The sequence below is a fragment of the Gobius niger genome (genome assembly GCF_951799975.1).
Source record: "Gobius niger genome assembly, chromosome: 5".
In the NCBI taxonomy this organism is placed as follows: domain Eukaryota; kingdom Metazoa; phylum Chordata; class Actinopteri; order Gobiiformes; family Gobiidae; genus Gobius; species Gobius niger.
The window spans coordinates 19,673,559-19,698,157 of record NC_136856.1 but is presented as its reverse complement, the minus strand read 5'-3'; the positions used below and the strand labels follow the sequence as shown (position 1 = coordinate 19,698,157).

The following is a 24,599-nucleotide window of genomic DNA, read 5'->3' as shown; positions in this document are numbered from 1 at the left end:
CTGCTCCTCTGCTCCACATGCAACGCTACCAACCTCGCACATTCTACTGGCATTGTTTCATTCAGGACGCTTTGATCACACCAGCACAGAACACGCACAAGGATATCTTCATTGATGTTCCCGTCACAGACTGCTTAGTAATATAATCAATCAGAGGCCAGAGGGAACCGCTGGATGTCTTATTTTTCCATAACGACCATTCACAACAGTTTGTGAGTCGATGCGGTAGCTGCATGGCACAGTCATGGTGAGCCTTCTTCTTTCTTGCTTCCACCGTGGCCGGGCTCGTGCTGCCCTCTCGGCCACTGGAGCGTAGTCTGTTGGACACATCAGTAGTGACTGTGGTCAGTGTGAACAGCAGAATGACTGGGCGCTGTGTGAACTCGCTGTGGACGGGCACAGAGCGCGGACGCATTGGAGAGCGCCTTAAAGCGACGCTGGCGGGAGTCTTGGAGCTGGAACTGCTCAGGTGCAAGCAGCTGGAGCTCGTGGATGCAGCCCTGTACAAGAGAGGACCCCAAGAGCAGAGCTGTGCGACATCCCGTCGGCAACAGGTCAGTGAGAGCCATACACGATCAGCATTAAATATTTATGTGAGTTCCGCGAACAAGCCCCTCAGCTCCTCAGCGCGCACATCTACTGCCTGATGCCAGAGCATCCGAACACACACGGGCAAGAGCATAGGGGTGACCCTTCTGAGAGGGGTCTGCTGGCTCAGTGCCCTGCTCAAGGGCACAGAGGTGCTACAACCAGGTATTAATAGCAGAACACTCACTGTGTGCTTTGGCCGTGGTCTCATCAGGCCATTCATATCACATTCTGTTAGTCAGTGTGTCTGTGCGGAACAACCTCTTTAAACTTGCCCTCTATGATAATCCCAAAGGATAGCATGTGTGAACTCTCCCACACATAACCCACCCTCTCTTTTTCCAGTGTTGCCCTGAAACTGATACAGCAGCTCTTTTTGTGTGAGAATGTAGAGAATGTAGGTTGACATGTAATACAGGAGGACAGGATGTGCGCAGGTACATCCTGAAGTAGGGACGCTGGGCCATGCTCCTCTTCAGTCATAATGTGTCATCGTCAAACTGTTCTGTGAGAGTAAATCCAGTCAATCTTAGGGCGGTGCAGCAGTTAGCACGTGTGCCTCACAGCTAGAAGGTCCCGGGTTCGATTCCCACCTGGACGGGGTCTTTCTGTGTGGAGTTTGCATGTTCTCCCTGTGTCTGTAGGTTTCCTCCAGGTACTCCGGTTTCCCCTACCACAAAATATGTGTACTATAGATTCTCCTCTGCGGCCAGGACTCCCCTGTAAAAGAGATTCTTAATCTCAGTGGGACTTTCCTGGTTAAATAAAGGTTAAAAAAAATGTACCTTTGGTCATTCGACCCAATCATTATTCTGTGTTGTAGTATCAGCCACAAACACAAGATTCTGATTAACACAACTATTTCCAAAACAGTCTTTACACAGAATTTGATGTGTAAACTGCCTGTGTGTAGGGAATACCACAATCAGCCCTGCTCCGTCTCCCTCATCACGAGACGCCAGTTAGGAATAATTAACACTAATTGCATCTTTGCACTGTGCAGATGGCCTAGTTTTACAGAAATAACTACCATTCACACAGACTTCTTTGGGACAAGAAATAATCTAATATGCAACACACGCAGTGTGTGCGAGATGTCTTCATTTTATTTGAAGAATTATTTTAATTTTAGTTTTGGTAGCTCTGTTGTGACAGGAAACTTGATTTCCTCGCTCACCGGCCTTGCTTAAGCAGAAACCTGTGCACACAGTCAGTGTTTCTTTGGGCAACACACTTCACCCATCTGGGTATATGAATACTGTATGTTTTGTGTGTGATTGGTGTTGGTCAGAGAGGCCATGGCAGCCATGTTTCTGTCAGTTTTCCCCATGCCGGATGTGACTACAGCAGTAGTTTACCATCACACAATGTTGCATATTCCAATGTAAAGCACTTTAGGCACCTTGGCTCTTTGCAAGAGTTAGGCATTGCTCTTGCGTCTGTAAGATATGCAATGTCTTATTATGCTACTGCAAAAGTACTTTCAAAGTTCTAACTTGCATCACCCACACTTAGGAAGAAAAGTTCAAATTGGATTGATATTCTTCTAGTTGAGACCAAATTTACACTGCCATCTGACAAGACCACAAGTATGGAAGTGCGGCACATAATATCACCACCCACCTATCTCCACTGTGCACCCCCCGCGGCGCCATGATATCCTGTGGTCCTGGCCTGTATCTCTCATTCTCACCTCTGAAGGGAGCTGACAGAGAGGCAGTGCTGCCACCGCCAACTCAAACATACACGACATTTACTCCAACGGAGCGGCAGTGACTGCATCTGCGTCTCTGTTGCTACTGAGAATATGTTAGTTTGGAATAGGAAGAAAACTTGTATGATAAACATAGGTACAAGATGCAGCATTAACTTGAATTAATGATGATCAGGGTGTACTAACGCTTGCGCTGAATTTCTTTTCATTTCTGAAATACTTCTCTGAAAGTCACCACTTTCATATTAGCCATTTTGCAAATCCAATGTTTTCTATTTCATTATACATTAACTCAAACACTAATTAATAAACAAATATGCCATATCAAAGGTGCTCCTTATTTGCAGCTGTTGCTTTTACCATAGGTTATCAAAATTGTACATGTAGAAGAGGACCTAATGTATTTCAATTGCACGTTGATTACTTTGTGTCAAAGTAAAGCAACAACCTTTCCATGGATATGAGCTGGTGGCAAATTCAGGAACACAGATAGAGGTTTACTGACAGAAAAGATTATTATTGTTTTGTAACAACAACAAAAAACGCTCCATGAGGAAATAAATGTTTAGATTTTAATCTTTTTCCATGCTTTGTTATGCAGTGTGGCCTCATCTGGTTCTTATTTTTTTATTTTCTAAAAATAACAAAACAAACAAACTAAAAAACCCTGCTGGCTGCGGAAATGTGTGGGAGCCGTGGGAGCCGTGCACCAGAACATTGATGTACTGGCATTGCACACATTTGACGCAAATACTTTGTAATAAAGTATTGGGTGTCCGCTTTCCATATTTAATTAAAATATTTAAGACTTTTGACTCACCTTAAACACAATCCAATCAAAGATAATCCAATAGAATAATCAAAATACCATGCCTTCATTGGCTGTTTTTATAATACCTGCTTTTTATTTAGATTTAGACTTTATAGATTTAGAATTTAGACTAATACAATCGTGTTATGAAATGCATGTGATTTTGTATTAGTTTAACTGTTCTTATTTCAGCCTTGTCTGTGTTCAAATGTACACTGTGAACTGAATCTTGATTTTAAAACCTAAACTGTGATCGAAAAAAATTGAAAAACCCAAACCCCTGTGCAGTTATATCTCAAGTAAATGTGCGTGCCTCCTCCCGAAGATCTTTCCTTTAGCTCGGATTCCTCCATTTTACTGTAACCCACCTGAATGTGAGATGTTGAGCCGTCTGTTTTGATACGCCATACATAATTCATGAACAATAAATGGTGTGTGAACAAGTGTTCTCCTTTGTGCAGCCGGCTTCGTCCTACACTATTCTGACAAGTTATTCGGCCTCAACACTTTGCTCAACAACACACTGCAATTTGTCTTGTGCTAATCATATAATACAGTGGTTTGGAGTAGGTGTATGGCTGCCACTGTGAACAAGCTAACATTATTATCCAATCAACCAGTACATTTTCTACATATTGTGCCGACGGGGCTGCAGTTGCACTCTCGAATGGACTCGTATCATGTTTCACAGTGGGCAAACCCCCTCCGCTTGCCCGTCAGTCTCCTATGATTTGATTTTGAACTGTGTAACATTATACCACATGAGCCAGAGAGCAAGGATACATGTCTCTTGTTGAGTGGGTGATAGCAGAACAGCATAGCGCTTTACAGATCAGGTATTCACTCATTCAATATTTTTGTTAGAAAATTAGAGTATGATGAGTTTGATTTATTTTTAACCATCATTTTGGATAGGGCTGTTGCTGAATCATTTTGGAAAACTATTGTAGTTTTTGTGATTAGATTTGCTATTTATAAATCTTTAGTGTGTTTGCTAACACTTATCAGGGAGCGCTTAGTCATTGATTACTTATGATCATGTCTTGGAGTAAGAGGTTTGATTCTGAGAGTATTTTATCGTGATATGAGGTGATGCAGTATCCGTATCGCAAGAATCCACAATATATCACTAAAGTCTTCATTTCAAACTCAGCCAAAAACAAACAACGAACAGAATGTGATGTGTAAAAGTTCAGTTTTAGTTCACTAATTTAGTTCAATTTTAGTCTTGTTGTCCTGATGTCGTGTTTTCTAAAGAAACTAGTTACTTACGATTTGTGTTTCATTATAATGGAACATATCATGTTGAAATTGTTTAGTGAAATGTCTCTATAATATCGTTATCACGATATTGCACAGCAGTATCGCATATCGGAAGCTACTTCATTATCGTTCAGCCCTAGTTTGACCACAACACCCTTATTATTGCCAGAATTTAGCTGATAAGTTTCTCAATAATAATTGGAGAGGTACTCAGAGTATCAAGGCATAAAGGGAACTGCTGGTTAAATCTGATTTGAGCAGGTTTTACATATATAGTAAGACTGCATTTAGGAAGGATATTAGCAATTAGCAATTTCAATTAATTTGAATGAATGAATAAATTTGAAAATATAATTTTTGTAACCAAGAAACATTTCAATGCCTTGGTTCTTGTCACACAAACCTCCAAGTCTCTTTACAACACACAACTAAATGGCTAATTCCAATACTGATCAACTCGAGTAGGAAGCAGAACTACATAGTACTTATTTGGTTAGATCCCAAAAAAGATCATAATCATCAGGCAAGACTCCACCAAATGAGTCTGAATGTTTTAAATACTCTGTAGAAATGCAGCGTGTCTGTGTGGGTGGAGAAGCGAGCGAGAGTTCGAGCCAGCCGCTGTAGCTATGGTGAGTAGGGGGTGGCAGGCTTGAGGGATATATAGAAGAGGGAGGGGGCATTATTTGACCAACAGGGGAGTTTTAAAGGAGTGTGGGGGTGCTTGAGTCTTGTTGGATGCCCTTCTCGCTCACCCGGCAACCACCCACCCGACTGACGATCAGCACCCCTCCCTCTCTCCCACAGTTTTCAATTTTATTTGCTACATGACTCACTCCTTCTTTGTCCCATTTCTCCTGTTTCGGACACCCACTCATCCGCAACTCAACTTCAGATTGACAGTTCAGTGGAGGAAACAACAGCTAATGGATGCGAAGGAATGTGGGCAGCGAATACAGTGATGGGTCACAAGTTTTACAAAGTTTTATCAGTGTTACGACAGGAAAAATGTTTGACACAACCACTGACCTACTGTCACTGGTTTTGACACTCGTAATAAATCCTTCTATACGTTGTAATTATTTTATAGAGGATGTGCACTTTTATTTCAGATGATAACATTGTGGAATTCACACTAATTCGGTTTCTGTTGCTATGCTTTAACGTCACCAGCAGACCCTCGATACATGAATCATACAAAGACAGGCTTTAAAAGGTGGCTAGAAAAACACCCATACGAACAGCTGAAGACCTGAAGTTATTTTGCAAACTAATTAACAGAAAAATTGAATGATTGGTTGATTGATAGAGTGCCATTTTAAACGGCATGTTATTACTTCTGTATGTACACATGCAATGTCAAACAATCCGTAAATATATTTGCCAGTCCTGTTTTCTCGAACATCTTCCGTCTCTGGGCCTATCCCATCAGAATGCATCCCCCCGACCCTTCTGCTGCTACGGACTGCTCTTTGTTGCGTCATCTGTCCTCTCCCTTTATCTCCCCCACCCTCCCTCTCCTGTCGCCCCAGCGGTGACTCACTACCTGTATTGTTTTCTCAGTAACAAGAGGATTGATCAGTGCCACTCACAGTGCTGCTGTTGTCCTGGCCCGATCAGCCTAATGCAGGGGGCTCTTGGCTGCCGTCCTGCAGATTTGGAGATAATTGGAAAGGGGGTTGCGCTCCATCCTTGATCAGTTAATCTCCGAAATGGAGGCACTTTGCTAACCTAAATGCGTGGTTCACATGTGCTAGTTTACAATATGGACAGTTACCACCTTCTCTGATGAATAAATGCTGCATGATTGTCAAAGTGCACTGGTACTCAAATAGTGGATCTTTCTGAACCACCGTCAACGTATTATAGCACAATTATACTGAAAATTATACTTACAATAATAATGGCTCTCACTTATACTTTACTAGCCTGTGGTAGTCATTATTCATTCACGCCATACTCTGTGGTGGACAGCTACGATTGTAACCACAGCTGCCCTGACATCAGCCCCTCTGACCACCACCACTCACTCACACTGGCAAACACACTCATTCATTTTGTACGCGTGCATGTTTTTAGTGGTAGGGGAAACCGGAGCACCCGGAGGAAACAGACGCAGACATGGGAAAAACATGCAAACTCCACATAGACCTTCTATCTGTAAAGCATGAGCGCTAACTGCTTAACATGATAGTACAGAGAAACACATCTTGCAATCGTAATGTCAATTCTTTGGCTCATTTCTTTGGAGTACGTGTTACAAATGAGAAAACATATGTGAAGATGGCATTTTGTTGCTGTAATGTAACTATATTTCATGTTGCAGTCACGGGTTTAGTCAGTCCCTGGCTTTGAACTAGGCTTTATATTTTTCATTAAAGTTTTTATCATTAAGATTTATTCCTGTACATGTTAAAGGTTCATTTTGGTTTTGTTTTCCAGGATGCATCTCCACCAGATATCACAGCATTACCTGAACAGAGCAGCCCTGAGGACTGTACAGATGGGACAGTCCACACTTCTGCGAGCCGTGGGGGTCACTCACGCTGGTCTACTTTGTCCTGGGATGCTGCCTCTGACCTGCTCTCTCCCCCAACACCTGACCCTGTTAACACGGGCCATCTGGACTGTGACTCCAGGCCTAGTTCAGGTAAAGACCACACTGGACCTACTATATAAAACAGCTTGTCGTCATGGCTCTCAACAGTACAATGGCCAGCATGTGTTGACACCTTGGTGTTGTGTAAGAGAAGAGTCCTATTAAACATTTACCAAAGTCTTTTCAAACTCCTGTTTGCTCACACTCTCTGGGACTTGGCTCGGGTGCATATAGCTCACACTAATCTCAACCTTGCCAAACTCTTTTACAATGCAGCCTGTCTAATGCAGACTCATACTTTGCAAACAAATGGGGTTAAATGTCTTAGAATAGCAGCTACAAGACTGAACTCTTAGAATAATTGCCAAAAGGACGGTCACAATAATTGCAACATTGACGCTGGGGGAACAGGCCAAAACTGTTACCGGAGCACTCTCATTACACACATTATATCAGATCAAATATTTGCCTGAATGGGGGATCAAATTAAGCACTAATGACTCATCGTTCATTAAATGACAGATGAACAATACCGCAGAGCATCAAAAATTTAGTCATTATATGAATTATGCCACAATTGAAAGCCTTAAATACCAATAAAAAGCAGTAAATAGTTATTTAATGGCATTAAGTCTAAATTTCTTGGGGAAAAATAACATTGTCAAAAAATAAAAAGTTCCTAAGCAGCAACTGCCGTTTCTCAAAAGTTGCCCGTTGTGTCCAATTTGTTTGTGAATATCCATATTTCCCCTCATTCTTCTGTTTGATAGAATGTTTGCCAGACTTAAGAAATTAAATATGCACATACATACATATGTTGTTGTGACAGGTCTCATTGCCAATGGAACACACTGTTATAAATAAATCTAAAGGTTTATGAGTGGTGAGGAGTAATTACACATTTGCATTCAAACATCAAACTTATTTGATTTTTCTGGTATTATTGTCCTCTATTATGTTCTCTCAGGGTTTTACTCGGTGAGTGGCAGCTCTCTGTCGGACTCTTGCTACTCTGTGTCCAGTGAAGTGGCTCAAGGACAAGTACCAGCCCGACCCCAGAAGCTGTGGGATCAGTGTCCCCTGCCCAACAGTGCTGGCCTCTTGTGGACAGATGGAGCAGTGCAGCAGATCGAGGCAGAGGAGACGCTGACTTCGGGTGAGTTTTGTTCAAGACACTAAATAGGCACAAGCATGCAATCAAACAATGATTTTTATTGTTTTCTTTCATAGCACCAACTGACCTGGAAGCCACTGGGCTCTGCTTTTTGTCCGACCTCTGTTCAGGACTCAGCGACTCCATAATCCCTTCCCTCCTTGGACTGCTCTCGCCATCATCATTTGTTCTGATTGATCCCAAATCTCAATTGGACCCTCACTACTGTGCAGACCTGGTGTCACGAAGGACCAAAGAAGTGTACACTTACCCCAGCCCTCTGCACGCTGTGGCTCTTCAAAGTCCTCTTTTCACCACCCAGGAGGAAGATGCCCAAGCTATTCCTATTGCTGAGGCTCCCCAAACTGAAGAGACCCCTCAAACCACCAGCGACACTGCCCAACCTGACCTTATGCAACCAAACCCCATTTCCTTCACCCAGCTAGAGCAGTACATCAATAGACTGGCCCGGCAATACCACACTCGTGTCACTGCATCCACTACTGACCTGAGTTCATTTGGTTCAGTCCCTTTTAGAGTATTTTGTACACCAGGAAAAAGCCACGGGTCCACTCAGTCTCTTTCAGCCTTTGAGAGTCGAAGCACACCTCAAGGGGGCAGCATCACGCCCTGTAAGTCCCTGCTGGGGAACTCAGCCCGAGTGAGCCTAAGCACCACAGGGAAAAAAGCAACAAGAAACTCAATCAATCTGGGCAACCTCCCCTCAGCCACGGGAGAGGATTTGAGCATAAACTTGCATCTTAATGTAAACTTTAACCTCACTCCGGGTTTGAATTCCAGTTTTGCGGACACCCCTAAATCGGGAAGCTGTGGAGCACTGAGAAGCGAGTTCACTACTGCCCCCCCTCCCTCCACTTCATCTCTGTCCTCCTCCACACCTGCTCCAGCACTGAGACCTCGCCCTCGTATATCCACCTGTCCAACCAGCTTGAGCCATCGCAGCTCTCTGGAGGTAGCACCCCCGTTTGGTTCCAGTCATTTTTGTCGATCCCTGGACTGGAGCAGCAGTGTCCCAGAGCAACTGTCCGTGCACGGGTCCAGATCAGGATCTGCTCCTGGCTCTCACCGAAACAGCTACAATCAAGAGTCCAGTCCAAAGCCAGACGAGGGCTTCCCCATGGTGGAGGAGATTTCGCGCCTCTCTGGGCTGTCCAGAGATGCGGTAGTGGGACTGATGGAGCAAGGTGTTGAGCTGGATATTGATTGCTTTGATGTGGATGCACCAGATGACATGAGGGGCCATGGTAAACACCGTCTGATGACTCAAACGGACCAAGCTCTTGATTCCACAAAGGAATCAACTCCGCAGAAACCCATTCAGTTGTCTCTAAGTGTCACACATTCACCGCAGTCTCAGAACAGCCTGACGCCTCCTCTCTCACACACCAGCAGCCCCGTACATCCTTACCAATCCAATTACATGCCTGCTCCACACTATCCCCCACATTACTACACGCATGAACTCCCCTCTTCCACTGCATCCTCTCCTGCCACCCGGGCAACCCCAAGGGCCAGATCTCCTCCTTATCCACTACAGCCCTCTCCCATGGGTGCCACTCCTTTGTCTGTTTTTCGTCGGGATGCTCCCTTTCAATGTTCCCTACCCCGGACAAACACAAGGAGCTCTGCTGTGGATCATTGTGGCATTCCGCCTAGAGGAGGGTCACTTCGGCAGAGTGGAGGAGGAGGATGGAAAAGAGGTGAAGGCCAGGGACTTTACAGAGGGAAGCATGCCTCGCACAAACTCATCAGGGCAGCCACAGTCAGCAGCCACGCCAAAAGAGAGGACCACAGCACCGGCTGGACTGAGGAAAAGGAAATGGAAAGAGGAGCTCAAACGCCTAAGAGGAGCTCCACCAAAGTATGGAGTCGATTTGAGGGGCGTCTGTTCGGAAAAGACTCTGAAAGTGAGCGGGAGGAGATGGACAGAGCCGAGTATGGGTTTGGATGGAGGAGAAATACTGGCGGAAGCTACAGGAGGGAACAGGACAAGACATTGTTTTGGAATAATGATCCAAAAGGAGGATATTCCCCCATGTTTTCAAAGAGAGAAGGCAAAGATGATGGAGAAAGGCTTAGCTCAAGCATTAGGCTTTCTCGAAGAGCCCTCTTTAGGAGCGAGTCCCAGGGTCTGCTTGTGACTCGGCACCATAATGAGCCCATGAAGCGGGCACATTGGGTGTCGTCTTTTGATGTGGGCCAGGGAGCAATGAGGAAAGATGAAGGGGTGAGACTGCTGAGAAAAAGGGAGGAGGATAAGCGCCTGTCCTCCACTGCCAGCCTCTTCAACCTGTCGCGCTCAGACAGCCTCGAGGGCAGCTTCCAGTCCATGTCTCCACTGTCCTCTCCTTCATTCTCCCCATCCCCTCCCAGAAGAACACTACAACGCTCCCGTTCACTCAGAGATTTGGGGAAGAGAGTTTTTGGCTCCATGAGGTCCCTGAGTCTTAAGCGGAAGCCATCGAAAAAGTAATATTTGTAATATGAGTAGTGGACATTGTTTCATATTTAACACCTAGGGGTGAAAAAAGCTGCTCCGTTTATATAAATTGTCACTTCCTCACAGTAATATTTTGTTATTCTCCAGCATAATAGTCTTTGCCCCAAACTGTTACCAAAGTAACTGAACACTAAATCGTTTTTTTTCATGTAAATGATCAATTTAACAATCATGGATTATATTGCCCTTTCCATACAGCTTTATCATAGAAGATTAATTGTATTTAAATGAATACTCATGTTGCATGCATCTCCTGTACAGTAGTGGATATGACAATGTAATTTCTCTTTAAATGGCAATTCTGCCTTTGGAGTACAATCATATTGGCCAGACAATGACCAAAACCTAGCAAACACGCTTTAACTTGATATTGTGCTCAGGACATTCAAGATGTGAAACTACTGCAATATGATGAGGTAATGTGTTGTACTATGACTAACAAATACAAAGTCAAAAATAAAAATGTATTTAATCTACGTTGTCAAATTCTGTCAAATCAATGAGATTATGAGTCAGTTATAAAAATATTTTATTGACAACTCAACAACATTCGCATCACTGCGAAACACTGGCAGAGCCAGAGCATATTTGTTTGTGAGCAAACTGTATTGGCTTAAATTAAAGGACACAACTAAAACTGAGCCTCCTTGTTGCTAGGAAACCTGAGTTTCTCAGCTCTATTTTCAGCATCGTCTTCACTGTTCATCCAACTGCTGTTACAGACCGCTTAATAAACTAAAGATGCGTGTCAAATCAGCCAGTACACTCATAGTCTACTGATTTTTAACTGTCCCAAACAGAAATGTCTTTGCACACCTGGCAAACTTAATCACCACTTTCATGCTGATTGTGAACTCCATTTCCAGAGCAGAACATCCCTCGATACATGGCCTTCTCCTTTTGTAACTCCTGGTTCAGCCTCTCTTCAGCTTTCTGGAGATACTTCTTTACATTTACATCTAGAACAAAATTATGGTGCATGTTAAATAATTATTATTCAGCATGTTTTCAAACTCAAAGTAAAGCACAAAACAGATTACCATGCGGCTGTTCCTTGAAGGCCTGTGTGAAATACTCTTTAGCCGTTTGGGCATCTCCCAGCTCCAGTGTGGCCACTCCCGCCCTGTATAGAGCTTTTACATTGTGTGGTTGCCACTGTAAAACTCGCAAGCTATACTCCTGGACACGAGCATAATTAACACTCTCTTTCTGCAGCAAACAGGCTGAAAAGACAAACATTTACATGTGTTTATGAAACAAGATGAATCAGACACTGATTTTGTCTTTGTGATTTTTTTTTCCTATAGGCTTTAATTCACTTTGTTGTCACAGGCATTTCATGCAATTTGTGAACGTAAAGGGAGTCACCAATAAGCGTTAAAAAGAATATTTAAAAAAATTGCAAAAGTACATCTAATCAACGTCAAGGTAGGTAGAGGTGGTACTTAATTTTTTAAGTAACTGAACTTCTAGAGGTATTTTTTTTATTTCTACTACTTACTACTACTACTACTACTACTACTGCTAGTACTACGTGGTTACTTTTCTCTGACAATATTTATGTGACATGCGCTTCATATCAGCCTATAAAAATTAACTGGAATAAAAAGCATTTGAACTTTTTTGTGGAGTGTCTTGAGAATTGTTTCTTGTTTGGGACTCATTTTTGGTAAATACCATAATTTTACATTTCATTTCATTTTTTTTAATTTTTTTTCAAATAGTGCTCTAAAACATAGTAGGTAGTTTTTACATAACTTTGTTCATTTCAAATTGCTTTCAAATTGTTAACTTTTGTTTGTGTCGTGTTTTGTCATCTTAGTGGTTAAAAACAAATATATATATATATTCATAAAATAAATGATGTACCAGCTAAATTGTTATACACGTCCACTTGTGTGTTTCTCAGGAGTGTCTCTTGTTCTGGGGAGAGAGGAAGAAGCACCTGTCCAAGTGCTTTCACACATGACATCATCTCAGAGTCCAGGCCCCGGAGGATGAGCAGAGCACTGTGATAGCGTCTGATGGCTGAGCGCAGGTTTTTCTCTCTGTAAAATGCATTGCCTTCCGTTTTCATCTGGACAGCTTCTTCCAGCAAAGCCCAGTTTGGTTTGCGGGAAGATGGCGTTTGGCCGGAGAGGGTTGACGACTGTGTGGCTTCAGCCTCTGCTCCCTGAACATCCACACTGTCGTGGGCTTCAGAGGGGTCCATTTCCTTAACCTGCCAGGAGGACAATCAGTCAGAACAGAAGACACACATTTAAGATGAGATGAGCCCCAGAAAATCCAAGACATGCAATGTGTTGCAGATTAGTCTCTTGTTCAAGACTGAAAACAAAAAATGAAAAAAACAAAACAAACAAAAATAAATAAATCTGCGATTTGGTCCAAAAATTATACACGTTTTGAAGGTAAACGGTTTAATGTACTCGTGACCGATGCGCAGCTTCAATTAAATTACTTATTGAGCAAAAAATGCGCCAGAAATGATGGTGATGGTTTGTTATCGTTATAGAAGAAAACACACCTTTGCAACCCCGTTCAGATAACAGGCACATCCCACACACAGTTAGTATAAATGTCATTATACCAGGCTTTTGAAAGGTAGAACTCAACATGCAAAAGTTAAAAACTCAAACCTTTAAGGATGAAACTCTTGAGCTTATGTGCACACCTCATTGAAATATGTATCTCCGACCTGCTGCAGACGCTTCCTGTTTATCTTGCTCTGCACTGGCTGGAAAAGTGACAAAGAAAGCTTTTGCTTTACCGCCCCGCGATGGTAGATCTACAAACTACACTTCTATTTCTAATTACTATTAGGCTACTGTATTTATGGTTCTAGTACAGGGGTTCAGTTTAGGAGGAAAGACACGCACATCCACATCTCTCAGCCAGTGTGCTGGATAAAAGAAAACAAACAAACAAACAAAAACAGTACAGTGGAAAAATGTAAGATAGATCCGCATAACGGTATTGCTCTCACCGGCAGCAGTACAGGGGTTCCCAAGTTTATCAAGCTGGGACCCTCAAAATGACCAGGCGAACAATTTAGGACACGGTAGAAAAAACAATACATAAAATAAATAAAGTAAAATATAACTATCAGTCAAAAAATAAACAATAAGTACATGAAAAAATGAATAAATCTGGTTTCCTTTATTATAGCGGTGTAGCGCCACATTCTTGGCCCGAGGTGCAAACTATTTATTTATTGTGTGAATAATGCGTTGACCCTATTGACAGTAGCTATATTTAGGAGCAATCCACTGTCAATGGTTAACCCTTGTGCCCTGTTAACCTTATGCCACCTCTGGGAGTGTTTCATACATTCTTTGTATTTCGGTGCTTTACATGGCCATAAAATCCTATTCACCTTTGATTTGCAAAAGAGCACTTGGATGCTCTATAGCACTACTGGAAAAATATCCTGTGGACTGATTAACCCAAAGTTTAATAGTTTGGGAGGAACGTCTTGTGTGGAGGAAAAATGGAGGTGCACCACCGTGGTGAAGTTAGTTTCACGTTGGACATTGGATATTCGGCTCCAGCACCTACGGCGGGAGCTTCCCTTTACTGCGTCCCACCCGCTCAGTCTGGGTTTGGGGAGGAACACGCTGAAGGCGCCGCTCTGAACTCTGGTCGTTCCAATTTAGGGACCGTCAGTAAATGACTATCTTACATAATCGCATTGGTTTAAAAAATGTATATCTCGTGAAAATTCGAAAAAATACTTTTAAAACTGATAAAAAATAATAAAAGTATGGGAAAATAGACAAAATTGAATGTGCAGGTGTATTTTATATCACAAATTCATTATTTTAGAATATTTTATAACCATTGTTGAAGACTGTGACCCCATTCTTATTTATAATAGTAGTTCTAGTCCTGGGCTACAACATACACCGTTTTGTTTTCCCATTTTGGGTTTTCCCATTTTTTGAAAAATCTAAATGTTGCAAAATTTGCCAAAATTCATCATTTCTGTTCAATAGCTTTGGGGCCATGTGACCAAAACACCCCATTCTAATTTGTAATAGTAGTTCTAGTCCTGGGCTACAACATACACCTTTTTGTTTCCACATTTGGGGGTTTTATATATATTTTTTAATCCAAATGTGGCAAAGTCAAACATAATCCATCATTTGCGCCCGGTAGAAGCGATGTCAGGTTTTTACTCCCCTTACTTCCTGGTTCCCAAGAAGAAGGTAGGAGTAAGACCCATTCTGGATTTGCGGGTCCTCAACAATCCCGTGGCCATCAGGGGGTTCTGCATGTTGACTGTCAAGCACCTCCTGGAAAGTGTCCGCCCGGGGGAATGGATAATGTCCATCGACCTTAGAGATGCAACAGAGGCACACACTGTTTCTCAGGTTTGCCATTGGGAACTGGTGTTTCTAGTAAAACCATCTCCCGTTCGGTTATTCCCTCGCCCCACCCACCTTTTCCAAATACGTAGAGGCAGCTCTGGAGCCTCTCCCTTGCCAAGGTTTCTGTATTCTGACCTACATCGACGACTGGCTGGTGCTCGCGGCTTCTCAGCAGAGACCGGGGAGCACACAGCTATGGTCCTTCAGCACATTTCGAAGCTCAGCTTCAGGAGAAGAGTGTTCTCCACCCGGCCCAACAGGTCATGTACCTGAGCTGGACGCACGGACCATGATTGCTCGGCTCTCCAGGGAAAGGTGGAGCACGCTACTGGACCTAGCTCAGAACCTGACGGCCACACCGTGGGTCCAGCCCCACTGAGTGAGATGAGATCCATCCTTGGCATGATAGCCGCAGCCCACCCGGTGGTGCGTCTGGGGTCTTGCATATGCGGAAGCTCCAGAGGTTGTTCTGCCACCTCTGTCTGCACCCGAGGCGTAACAGGCGGGCAGTGGTCTTGTTCTACCCAGCAGCTCTGGAAGACCTTGAGTTCTGGCTGGCCCCCGGCCGACTCCAACGGGGAGTGCACATGGGCTGTACCACATGGAGGTGTTCACAGACGCTCCGCTTGCCGGTTGGGGCGGGACTCTCAGCCAGTCCGCTGTGGGCGGGGCCTGGGAATCACCACCAGCTCACATCAACCTCATGGAGTTGAGAGCAGTGCAGAATGTTTTGCTACACTTCCTTTCCGGTCTACAGGGAAAACATGTGTTGGTCAGGTTGGACAACACGACAGTTGTGGCCTACCTGAACAGGTCTCCCAGATATCCCGCAAACCGGACATGGCGGAGTTCCTGCTGTGGGCGGACTCCCCCCTGGCCTCTCTGATCGCACGCCATGTGCCCAGAGTTCTCTATGTCAGAGCAGACAGATGTCTCGAGGAGGCCCACTGCACGACAAGTGGAGCCTGTCACCTGAGATCATACCCCAGATTTGGCACAGGTTTGGTGACCCCGTGGCTGACCTTGTCGCCAGAGCAGAGAACGCACAGCTCCCATTGTGTTTCTCGCTCGGGTCATCAGACGACCTCCCTCTTGGGGTAGATGCAAAAGCTCGGGCCGACAGGCCTCTTGTGTGGCTGACAAGCCTCTTGTGTGGCCGACAGACCTCCTGTATGCCATCCCATCGCTCCATCTCCGGTTCAGTTGGTGGGGTCCTCGAATTCCTGCAGAGACTCTAGGACAGTGGCCGGGCTGCATCTGGTTCGAAGAAGGGAGAGTGTTTGGGCCATGGGCCTTTTAAAGGCCATAGGTTTTGCAGGCATAAGCCATGCCCTAGGCAGGATTGGCGCGGATAAATAATTGTATCTGTCTCAATGCCCTGGCTGCGCCAGGAGACATTACCCATAGTGAAGCCCATTGGTGGGCACGCCCACACTCGAAGAACTGCAGTTACGGTAAGTATCGATAATTTGTTTCTTATTAACTTAATCAGTTATGAGAAAGTGTTACAACTTGATTAACACTCCCAGACTGTTGTACTGTTAACTGTCAAAAAGCCGACTAAACTTAAAGGGAGGTATTATGCTTTTTTCAATCCCATAGCACCAGTCTATAGCACACTGCAATGATGACGAAACCTTCTGTTGGTCTGTTAATGCAGTAAATTAAAATAACTGCCTTGTATAAAATTGCTCTCTCAAAATGGCTGTAGCGAATGTCTTGAAATAGGCCTCTGTCTCTTTAAGAACCTCTGACTCTTTCCGACACGCCCCCTCCACACGCTGTCTGTGGCATCAGTGGGGAGGGGGTTCTGCTGAGGAGCAGTGGTTGGTTACTCGGCTGGTGACGAAAGCTCGGAGGCGTCTCCAGGAGGTGGGGGCGTTCCTAGGAGGACTCAGGCAAACCTATCCCTAAAATGGCTGCCATCAGAGTTTTTACAGATTACTCAAAAATACGTGAACTTGCCAAGGCAACACTTCAGGCATGTTTTTAATGAGGGAATGACATAATAACATGATGTAAAGCTTGATGCAATGCCCCCCTTTAACAAGGCAACAAACACTGCAACAAAATTATAGGAATTCCCACACCATTCCTCACAGATCTGGAAAAAAAGGGCCATCAGACCCATTGCACTCTCCATAGAACAGGACATCACACACCTCCTTCATGAACACTTCTTTTTTTTTTTTTTTTTCAAGAAATGTAAATCCTCAAAATGGGGAAACAAAAAGGTGTATGTTGTAGCCCAGGACTAGAACTACTATTACAAATTAGAATGGGGTGTTTTGGTCACAATGCCCCAAAGCTATTGAACAGAAATGATGGATTATGTTTGATTTAGCCACATTTGGATTTTTCAAAAAATGTAAAAACCCAAAATAGGGAAACAAAAAGGTGTATGTTGTAGCCCAGGACTAGAACTACTATTACAAATTAGAATGGGGTCTCTGGGTCATATGATGCCAAAGCTATTGAAAAATATATTCATACAGTCTTCAACAATGGTTATAAAATATTCTAAAATAATGAATTTGTGATATAAAATACACCTGCACATTCAATTGTGTCTATTTTCCCATACGTTTATTATTTTTTATCAGTTTTAAAAGTATTTTTTCGAATTTTCACGAGATATACATTTTTTAAACCAATGCGATTATGTAAGATAGTCATTTACTGACGGTCCCTAAATTGGAACGACCAGAGTTCAGAGCGGCGCCTTCAGCGTGTTCCTCCCCAAACCCAGACTGAGCGGGTGGGACGCAGTAAAGGGAAGCTCCCGCCGTAGGTGCTGGAGCCGAATATCCAATGTCCAACGTGAAACTAACTTCACCACGGTAACAGACCGAACATCAAAACCCAATGCTCACTGTGAAGTATGGAGCAGGGAGAATCGTGGTGTGGGGCTGTTTTGTTCACTGGAAAAATGAATTCACAGCAGTCTGGATGTCTTATACATTAGAAGTTTTTTTTTACCAGCGGTGTGGGACCCGGAGACACGAACTCGAGACATTGCGCTAGTCCTACCATTAAGTCTGTCTATGCTTCCACAGAAAAGGGATAAATCCCCTCTCAGAGCGTCATACTGATACACAAGCAAACATTCAGTGGCTGAGTGTCTGAGCACCACAGTCAAGGCTATGACAGAGATAGTACGACTGTACAGCCTGACCCAGTATGATAAATAGCGATATGTAATCCTCTAACGTGAGCGACCTGTGGGTTCTGTCACTGTTTTGGCATAATTGCAGGAAATGACAATAAATAAAAGGAAACACGCACTTGAGTTGAAGCGCGCGTTGGCTGGAACAATTTGGCTCATTTTTAAAGGGGTGTCAGGGCCCTGATATCATCCATCATTGTTGTTTGTTTCAAATTCTGTCTAGCAACCATTGTATTTCAGCCTGGTTGTGTTGAGTTGTTATATTAATTATGAGGAAATTTAATAATAATAACAATGCATTGGTTTTATACAGCGCTTTTCTGGACACTCAAAGACGCTTTACATTGCATTATTCATTCACTCCATACTTGGTGATAGTAAGCTACTATTGTAGCCACAGCTGCCCTGGGGTAAACTGACGGAAGCGAGGCAACCAGTCTGCGCCATCGGCCCCTCCGACCACCAACAATCACTCACTCACTCACTCACTCCATTCGCCAGGCTTCCTGGTGATACCAAACGGTCGACCAGGCCCTTCCCTGCTTAGCTTCCAAGGTCTGACTGGATTGGGCAGAGTACAGGCGGTATGGCCAAATTTAGAAACTGCAATACAGAACACTTCTACCGTAGCACTTTTGAGCCCCCACCCTACTCTTAAGCTAGGTGTTTTTTTCTGGTTTAGAAATCACATCCAGAGATCATTTCATCCAATTTAGATTTATTTAAAAATGTTTTAGAAGCGCCTGGATTAATTTTGCTCTTAACGTGAAAAGTTTGATATCCACTGCAGTCTATTTTACCAGAAGACCTGTAAACTAACAAAATTAATTAATAATATCTATGCCCACACAATGAAAAAAACTAAATAATCCTCAGCCCAGTCAATCTGTGTAAAATGACAATATTTTTAATGGAAAAGTGCTACAAAATCAACATCAGTTTATTAGCACAAAAAGCCTTTAACCACAAATTCTTATACAAACACATTATTGTTCTACAAAGTTGTTTGTAATTCTGTGTTGTGTGGCGGCCTACCTGATTTTTTCACTCTAAAGACATCCCATGTTTCAGGTAGAATGTCTTTGTTAAAGAGTATAAAAGTTATGTGGGAAAATATTAATGTGGTAATGAATGCAGAAAGCATAGCGATTGTCTGAACAGGAGCACATTGGACATATGTGCCATCTTCAGCAGAGCAGCCCGGAAAATAAAGGAGAGGAGGCAAGCCCAGTGCTGGTTCCCCACTCAGTAATTTCAATAACAGTCCAATGACTAAGCCCATGATGCAGCCGTAGCCGTTACAGACATTGAAGTAGAGCACACAGATCAACTGAGGAAACATAACAGTGTAGGTAATGCTGGAGCCCAGTATCCAAAACACCATGACACTGTTGCTTAGAAAGGACAATGAAGTGCCCACGAGGCCGACTAACACCACAGTGACGCGTATGACCCACTGAAGCTCTGTATCTGATGCCTGTGACAGAAAGATACAAAAATTAAGGCAAACCTATATAGGTGCACAAATGTCACTGAGCATAATTTTTTACCATTTTCCTCAAAACGGTCTTATAGATGTTGGATGAGAATATTGAGGCTGCTGATAACAGAGCAGAGTCTGTTGACGACATCACAGCCGCAGCTATGGCTCCAATGCCCACAATGGAGATGGCGGAAGGGGTGAGGCACTGCAAAGCAATGGGCAGCACCAGCCCGGCTTCACCACGCTCATATGGGGACGGTGATCCATACTCTGTCATAGTCCAATCTGAAGCACACCAATAAAAACAGGTCTAAACTTCTAAAACTTTATGTCATATATTCAATATTGATTTATGGATCGAGGAACAATTATCAGAACAAATCATCACACATTAATAATAATGAACTAAAAACAGACACAAACTCACTATATGAATCATACTGTGTTATAATAAAAACAGGTTTACACAGGGAAAATATATATATTAAAAGAATTCATGCCAACAGAGAACATGTTAAATTTGTAACATTTGATTAACACAGCACGTGTGTGTGGACTCAATACGTAGTAAAATAATAATCTGATTTGTAGTGTTTTATTGGACCCTGCCCTCTTTAACATTTCACATAATCCATATGACATTTTTCACTACTGTGCAGTGCCATATACATTTATGACATCATGTGATACCCGGGAATGACTGTGCACTATACTTGTTGATGCAGCAGCCGCGCCGATCAATACTGGGGGGATACCAAGCACAAAGATCATGGGGGCTGCAATGAAGCATGTGATCCTGGCTGTAGAGGAGGAGGAGGCAGACAGAGTCCTCTGATGAAAATCTTGATAACCCAAGTTACCGAGAGTCTGAGAAAAGAGTGAGAAGACAACTTAACACCTGTCTCTTCTTCATTTAGCCTATTCATATCTATGAGGGTTTTTATTTATTATTTTTGCAAACAGGATCAAACAGCAGAATGTGTTAGTATTAGGTTTCGGTGGCGCCCTTTTACTGAGTGCATTGAGCGCAACAAGTGGTTAAACATTTGCTCATAATAAAAGAGAACAGAGCGGTTTACCAATAGCAGGAAATTATCAAGCCAAATCCACACATTCTGTTTATTCACAGACCCAATCCAAGGGGCCTGATAAATAAATGCATGTGCAGTCTTTGTGATATCATCTGAATACGGGCTCATCAGGACGAAAGGGACACATAACCACTGAAGAAAAATAAAACATGCCAGTCAAAAACAAACGTAGGTAGTAAGTAGGTAGTAAGCGTAACATGAAACCACATACCAAACTGCAGAAAATAAGAATCAACTGTATAACGTCAGTGTACGCGACACTGTACAACCCTCCTAGAAGGGTGTAGACTATGGCGACTGCAGCCGATAACCAGATGCACACAGAATAGGAAACATCCAAGATCACGCTCATGGTTGAACCTGTGAAAACATAGAGAATGGCATAGATCTCCACAACACAGTGTGATATGTGAAAGCAATTCAGAATCATACCTAAGCCTATGAGAGTTCCTGTTACCCAGATGATGTCAGATATCAACAGTGCTACAGACAGAACAGCACTGATTGTAATTCCATACTTCTCCTGAAATGGGTCCATCATGGTTACATACTTTCTCGCTCTCATTTTTTTGGCAAAGAAAAGTCCACCTGGAAAATGTTTAATGGGAGATACTATATTGCCCAGGTTGCATTAAATGTTGCTGGTTTAAATTGTCGTGTTCCATACCTATTATAAATGACAGAGCCCCTGTGACCGGCATGACAGCCCAAGCCAGTCCCAAAGTCGGAATGTAAGCAGCTTCTGTTACACCAGTGATAAAACCTCCTCCTACAAATGTGGCTGTACGAGAAATCACATAATTTAAAGTAAACAACACTTCTTTTAAGAAAAAATATCTGCGCTAAATTTGAAAAGGAAAAGTTTTAATACGTGGCTAATCAAGATTGTTTCTTAATACTGTTAGTAATCATTCCATGTGTGTGATGCCATGATCTTCAATGGGTTCGTGAAGGCTCTCAGTTGTCCAGCAAGTACCAATTGAAGTAGAAATGTTAAATAACTCAATAACTCTACTTCCTACTTCCTCTGTCTCCACACACACCCTGATGAAGGCGCAAGCCGACACGCGTGCTTTATAATGTTTCTGGCCCATAAATAAAGCCTATTCTACTTTTGCAAAATATGAGTGCCTGGACCTGATCTTTCTCTCCAACTCTACAGATATCTTGAGAAGCTTCTTCTCGTGCTTGTTGTCAAAATGTAAGACTGGTTAAACACTACCGCACATGCCAATGAACATCCAGGAGGAGGACATTGAGGAGGTGGACAGTTTCAAGTACCTGGGTGTTCACCTCAACAATAAACTGGACTGGTCCCACAACACCAACACCCAGTACAAGAGGAGACTGAGGTCTTTCAGAGCGAGCAGGCCTCTGCTCAGGGCTTTTTATGACTCTGTGGTAGCCTCTGCTCTCCACTACGCTGCTGTGTGCTGGGCCCCGGGCAGCACAGAGCGGGACAAGAACAGACCGAACAAGCTGGTCAGGAGGGCCAGCTCAGTCCTGGGCGCCCCCTGCACTCTGTGGAGGAGGTGAGGAGCAGGAGGGTATTATGGTGCCAACACACCTAACCGCACAGATCGTCCTGCTCATCATGCTCCAACATATATAAAAAATATGTCAATCGTTTGTGTTACGTTTGTGCTGTTATCACTTTTGAGATATTTATGATTGTTTTATTAGTCAGACCTGAGGTCACCCTGCCCGTAACAAAGCTCCAGAACTGATAAAAATGGTGACAACTGCTTGATCGTGGCTGTTTTGTGCTGTAAAGATTTCCGGTTGTGCTGGTTCGGTTTTGAAACTTTAAAGCCTTGAGGCGTCCACACTTGTCCCCCTCTGAGGTGCGCACATGTTTCTGTGGCACACAGGAACACACACTGCATGCAAAAAAGAGTCATCAGTATCTCAAAAACAAACACAATTTTTACAGCAGAAACGATTGACATATTTTTTATCTGAATTTCAGCATGATGAGGGGACAAGTTCACGGAGGTTGTATTCCTTCCTCCCAAGGGTGCCTTCACGCCGCTCTGAACAGTTGACGCACATTGAGCCTAGATCATCACCCACACCTCGGCGTGCATTTCTCATGAACAATACTCAGTAATAAACCCACGTTAGGTGTGAAAGCACCTTTAGCCAAGCTCACCTCGTCCCCCATCAGAAAAGGAGGGCATCAGAGTAAAGGACGACCACAAAACATGATTTGCTTGGCCCAAAATCGATTCTTTTGGAGGACTCTTTTCTTACAGAGTGAGGCAAGGTCTTCAAAACACACACCAGAAATCTTACTACACACTTTGACAATGTGGTTCAGACTATTCCTATTTAGACTTTTCACTTGGGTCTAAATATTTGCGATGCCTGCTCCACAGGGGCAAAGACCTGTCCTAGCGCTGGCCTCTAAATGTATGCAGATGATGCAGTTGTTTATGCAAGTGACAAAAATATAGAAACCATTACTGCTTAGCTGCAGCAACATCTTAACATTGCCAGTATGGTTTCAAAACTCAGTACTAACCCTAAATATTGACAGTGATAGTTTGTTTTGCTTCCAGATCACATCCTTTGCAAGAACTGCATCTGACAATCAATAGTCATTACACAATTCAAAGACGTGAAATACTTTGGCCTAATGTTGCATTCCCATTTATCATTTGAAAGTCATGTTTAAAAGATCACTGCTGGAACAACCAAGGAAAATTGGTTGTTTTAGAATCATACGGGATTGAAAATGTAGCCTATGCAATGATTTACAACAGAGCATTAAAAGTACTAGATAAAACATCTGTCAGTACACACCATTGAGGAGTATTCAGAATTCAAATTTCCTCAACTTGGAAAATGTTCATGAATTTTTTTTCTTTTTTTTAAATTAATGTATAAATGTTTGCACATGAAGCCCCGGATGATCTCAGAGGCTCATAGTACCACTCAGAGCAGTGGGCTTCATCACACTAGGAGCTGCCAATGTGAATGTGCCCAATAGAAAAAAGACCTTTGGACACTCAGCCTTTACTGTTGCTAAACTGTTGAAGATTTAGATCTAGGTTTTTTTTTTTGTTCTTTTTTATTTTTTTTAAAGAGACATAATTTTTGCACTACCTTATAATGTCGGAATTAATGTAACTGCAAATGTATTTTCTAAGTGTATTGTATTTCAAAACTCCTTTAGGGACCATTGACTGTAGATTAGGGACGGACATTGCAAATTTTCCTTGGCTACAAATGTTGCCATCAAATAGCCATAATAAATAAACAATTCCCCTGAGAGTAAAAAACAAGAACACCAGAGTACACATAAGGCTGCTATTGCACAATGCTTCAACAGACCTGTCATCGTGAAAACACCCACAGCCAGGCTGATGCCCCTGTTCCCCAACAAGATGTGTTCTGTTCGGTTCTCCTGGGACCTCTCACGCGCGCGTCTTGATTTCACCGCGGCCCAGACGCCGATGCCCAGGACTAGCACGTAGAAGGCGATCATCGCCAAGAGTCCCGGGACGTTCAGACCCATGCTGCTCACGCTCCAGACCTGTGCAAGAGGACACACTGTTTGACACCAAAGATCATATAATTGGTTTCCACCAGAGGCGTCACGAGAGAAAGGAGAAGGAAGACACACAAAAAAAATCTTACCTGTGGCAAAGGTCACATTATAGTTGTAGGCTCTCAACAAATTAGTTAAGGAATTGGCATATACCTGTCTCACATCAAATGTCATATCACATCTTACATAAAAAAAATTGCCTATTTTAGATTAATTTACATTTTACTGTCATCGCAAATTGTGCTTTGCTGTAATATATTGTCCATATTAGAAATGTATTATGTATT

At 43.1% G+C, this 24,599-nt stretch overlaps 3 protein-coding genes across 3 annotated transcripts; 1 reads left to right on the top strand and 2 right to left on the bottom strand.

The window, feature by feature from the left end:
- Positions 1–286: 286 nt before the first annotated feature.
- On the top strand, positions 287–11,044 carry LOC306963021 (uncharacterized protein). Its single transcript, XM_079556453.1, has 4 exons — positions 287–554; positions 6,819–7,026; positions 7,943–8,131; positions 8,206–11,044. Exons 1-4 carry the CDS (start codon positions 363–365, stop codon positions 10,620–10,622), a joined length of 3,006 nt encoding a protein of 1,001 aa, XP_079412579.1. The 5' UTR covers positions 287–362; the 3' UTR covers positions 10,623–11,044.
- Positions 11,045–11,164: 120 nt separating this feature from the next.
- ttc9c (tetratricopeptide repeat domain 9C) lies at positions 11,165–12,861 on the bottom strand (the record flags this gene model as incomplete). Its single annotated transcript, XM_079556456.1, has 3 exons — positions 11,165–11,608; positions 11,690–11,872; positions 12,519–12,861. The coding sequence occupies 3 exons, from the start codon at positions 12,859–12,861 to the stop codon at positions 11,475–11,477; spliced, it is 660 nt and encodes a 219-aa protein (XP_079412582.1). The 3' UTR covers positions 11,165–11,474.
- Positions 12,862–15,358: 2,497 nt separating this feature from the next.
- Positions 15,359–24,279, bottom strand: LOC306963563 (high-affinity choline transporter 1-like; the record flags this gene model as incomplete). Its single annotated transcript, XM_079557137.1, has 9 exons — positions 15,359–15,691; positions 19,321–19,662; positions 19,736–19,953; positions 20,382–20,535; positions 20,748–20,891; positions 20,971–21,119; positions 21,192–21,347; positions 21,427–21,540; positions 24,096–24,279. 9 exons carry the CDS (start codon positions 24,277–24,279, stop codon positions 15,359–15,361), a joined length of 1,794 nt encoding a protein of 597 aa, XP_079413263.1.
- Positions 24,280–24,599: the final 320 nt, after the last annotated feature.

Excerpts from the sequence above, each read along its gene's own strand:
- LOC306963021 (XM_079556453.1), top strand. The coding sequence starts at position 363 with ATGACTGGGCGCTGTGTGAACTCGCTGTGGACGGGCACAGAGCGCGGA. Across the intron at positions 555-6,818 it reads CGACATCCCGTCGGCAACAG|GATGCATCTCCACCAGATAT; the intron begins GTCAGTGAGAGC and ends TTTGTTTTCCAG. Across the intron at positions 7,027-7,942 it reads TGACTCCAGGCCTAGTTCAG|GGTTTTACTCGGTGAGTGGC; the intron begins GTAAAGACCACA and ends ATGTTCTCTCAG.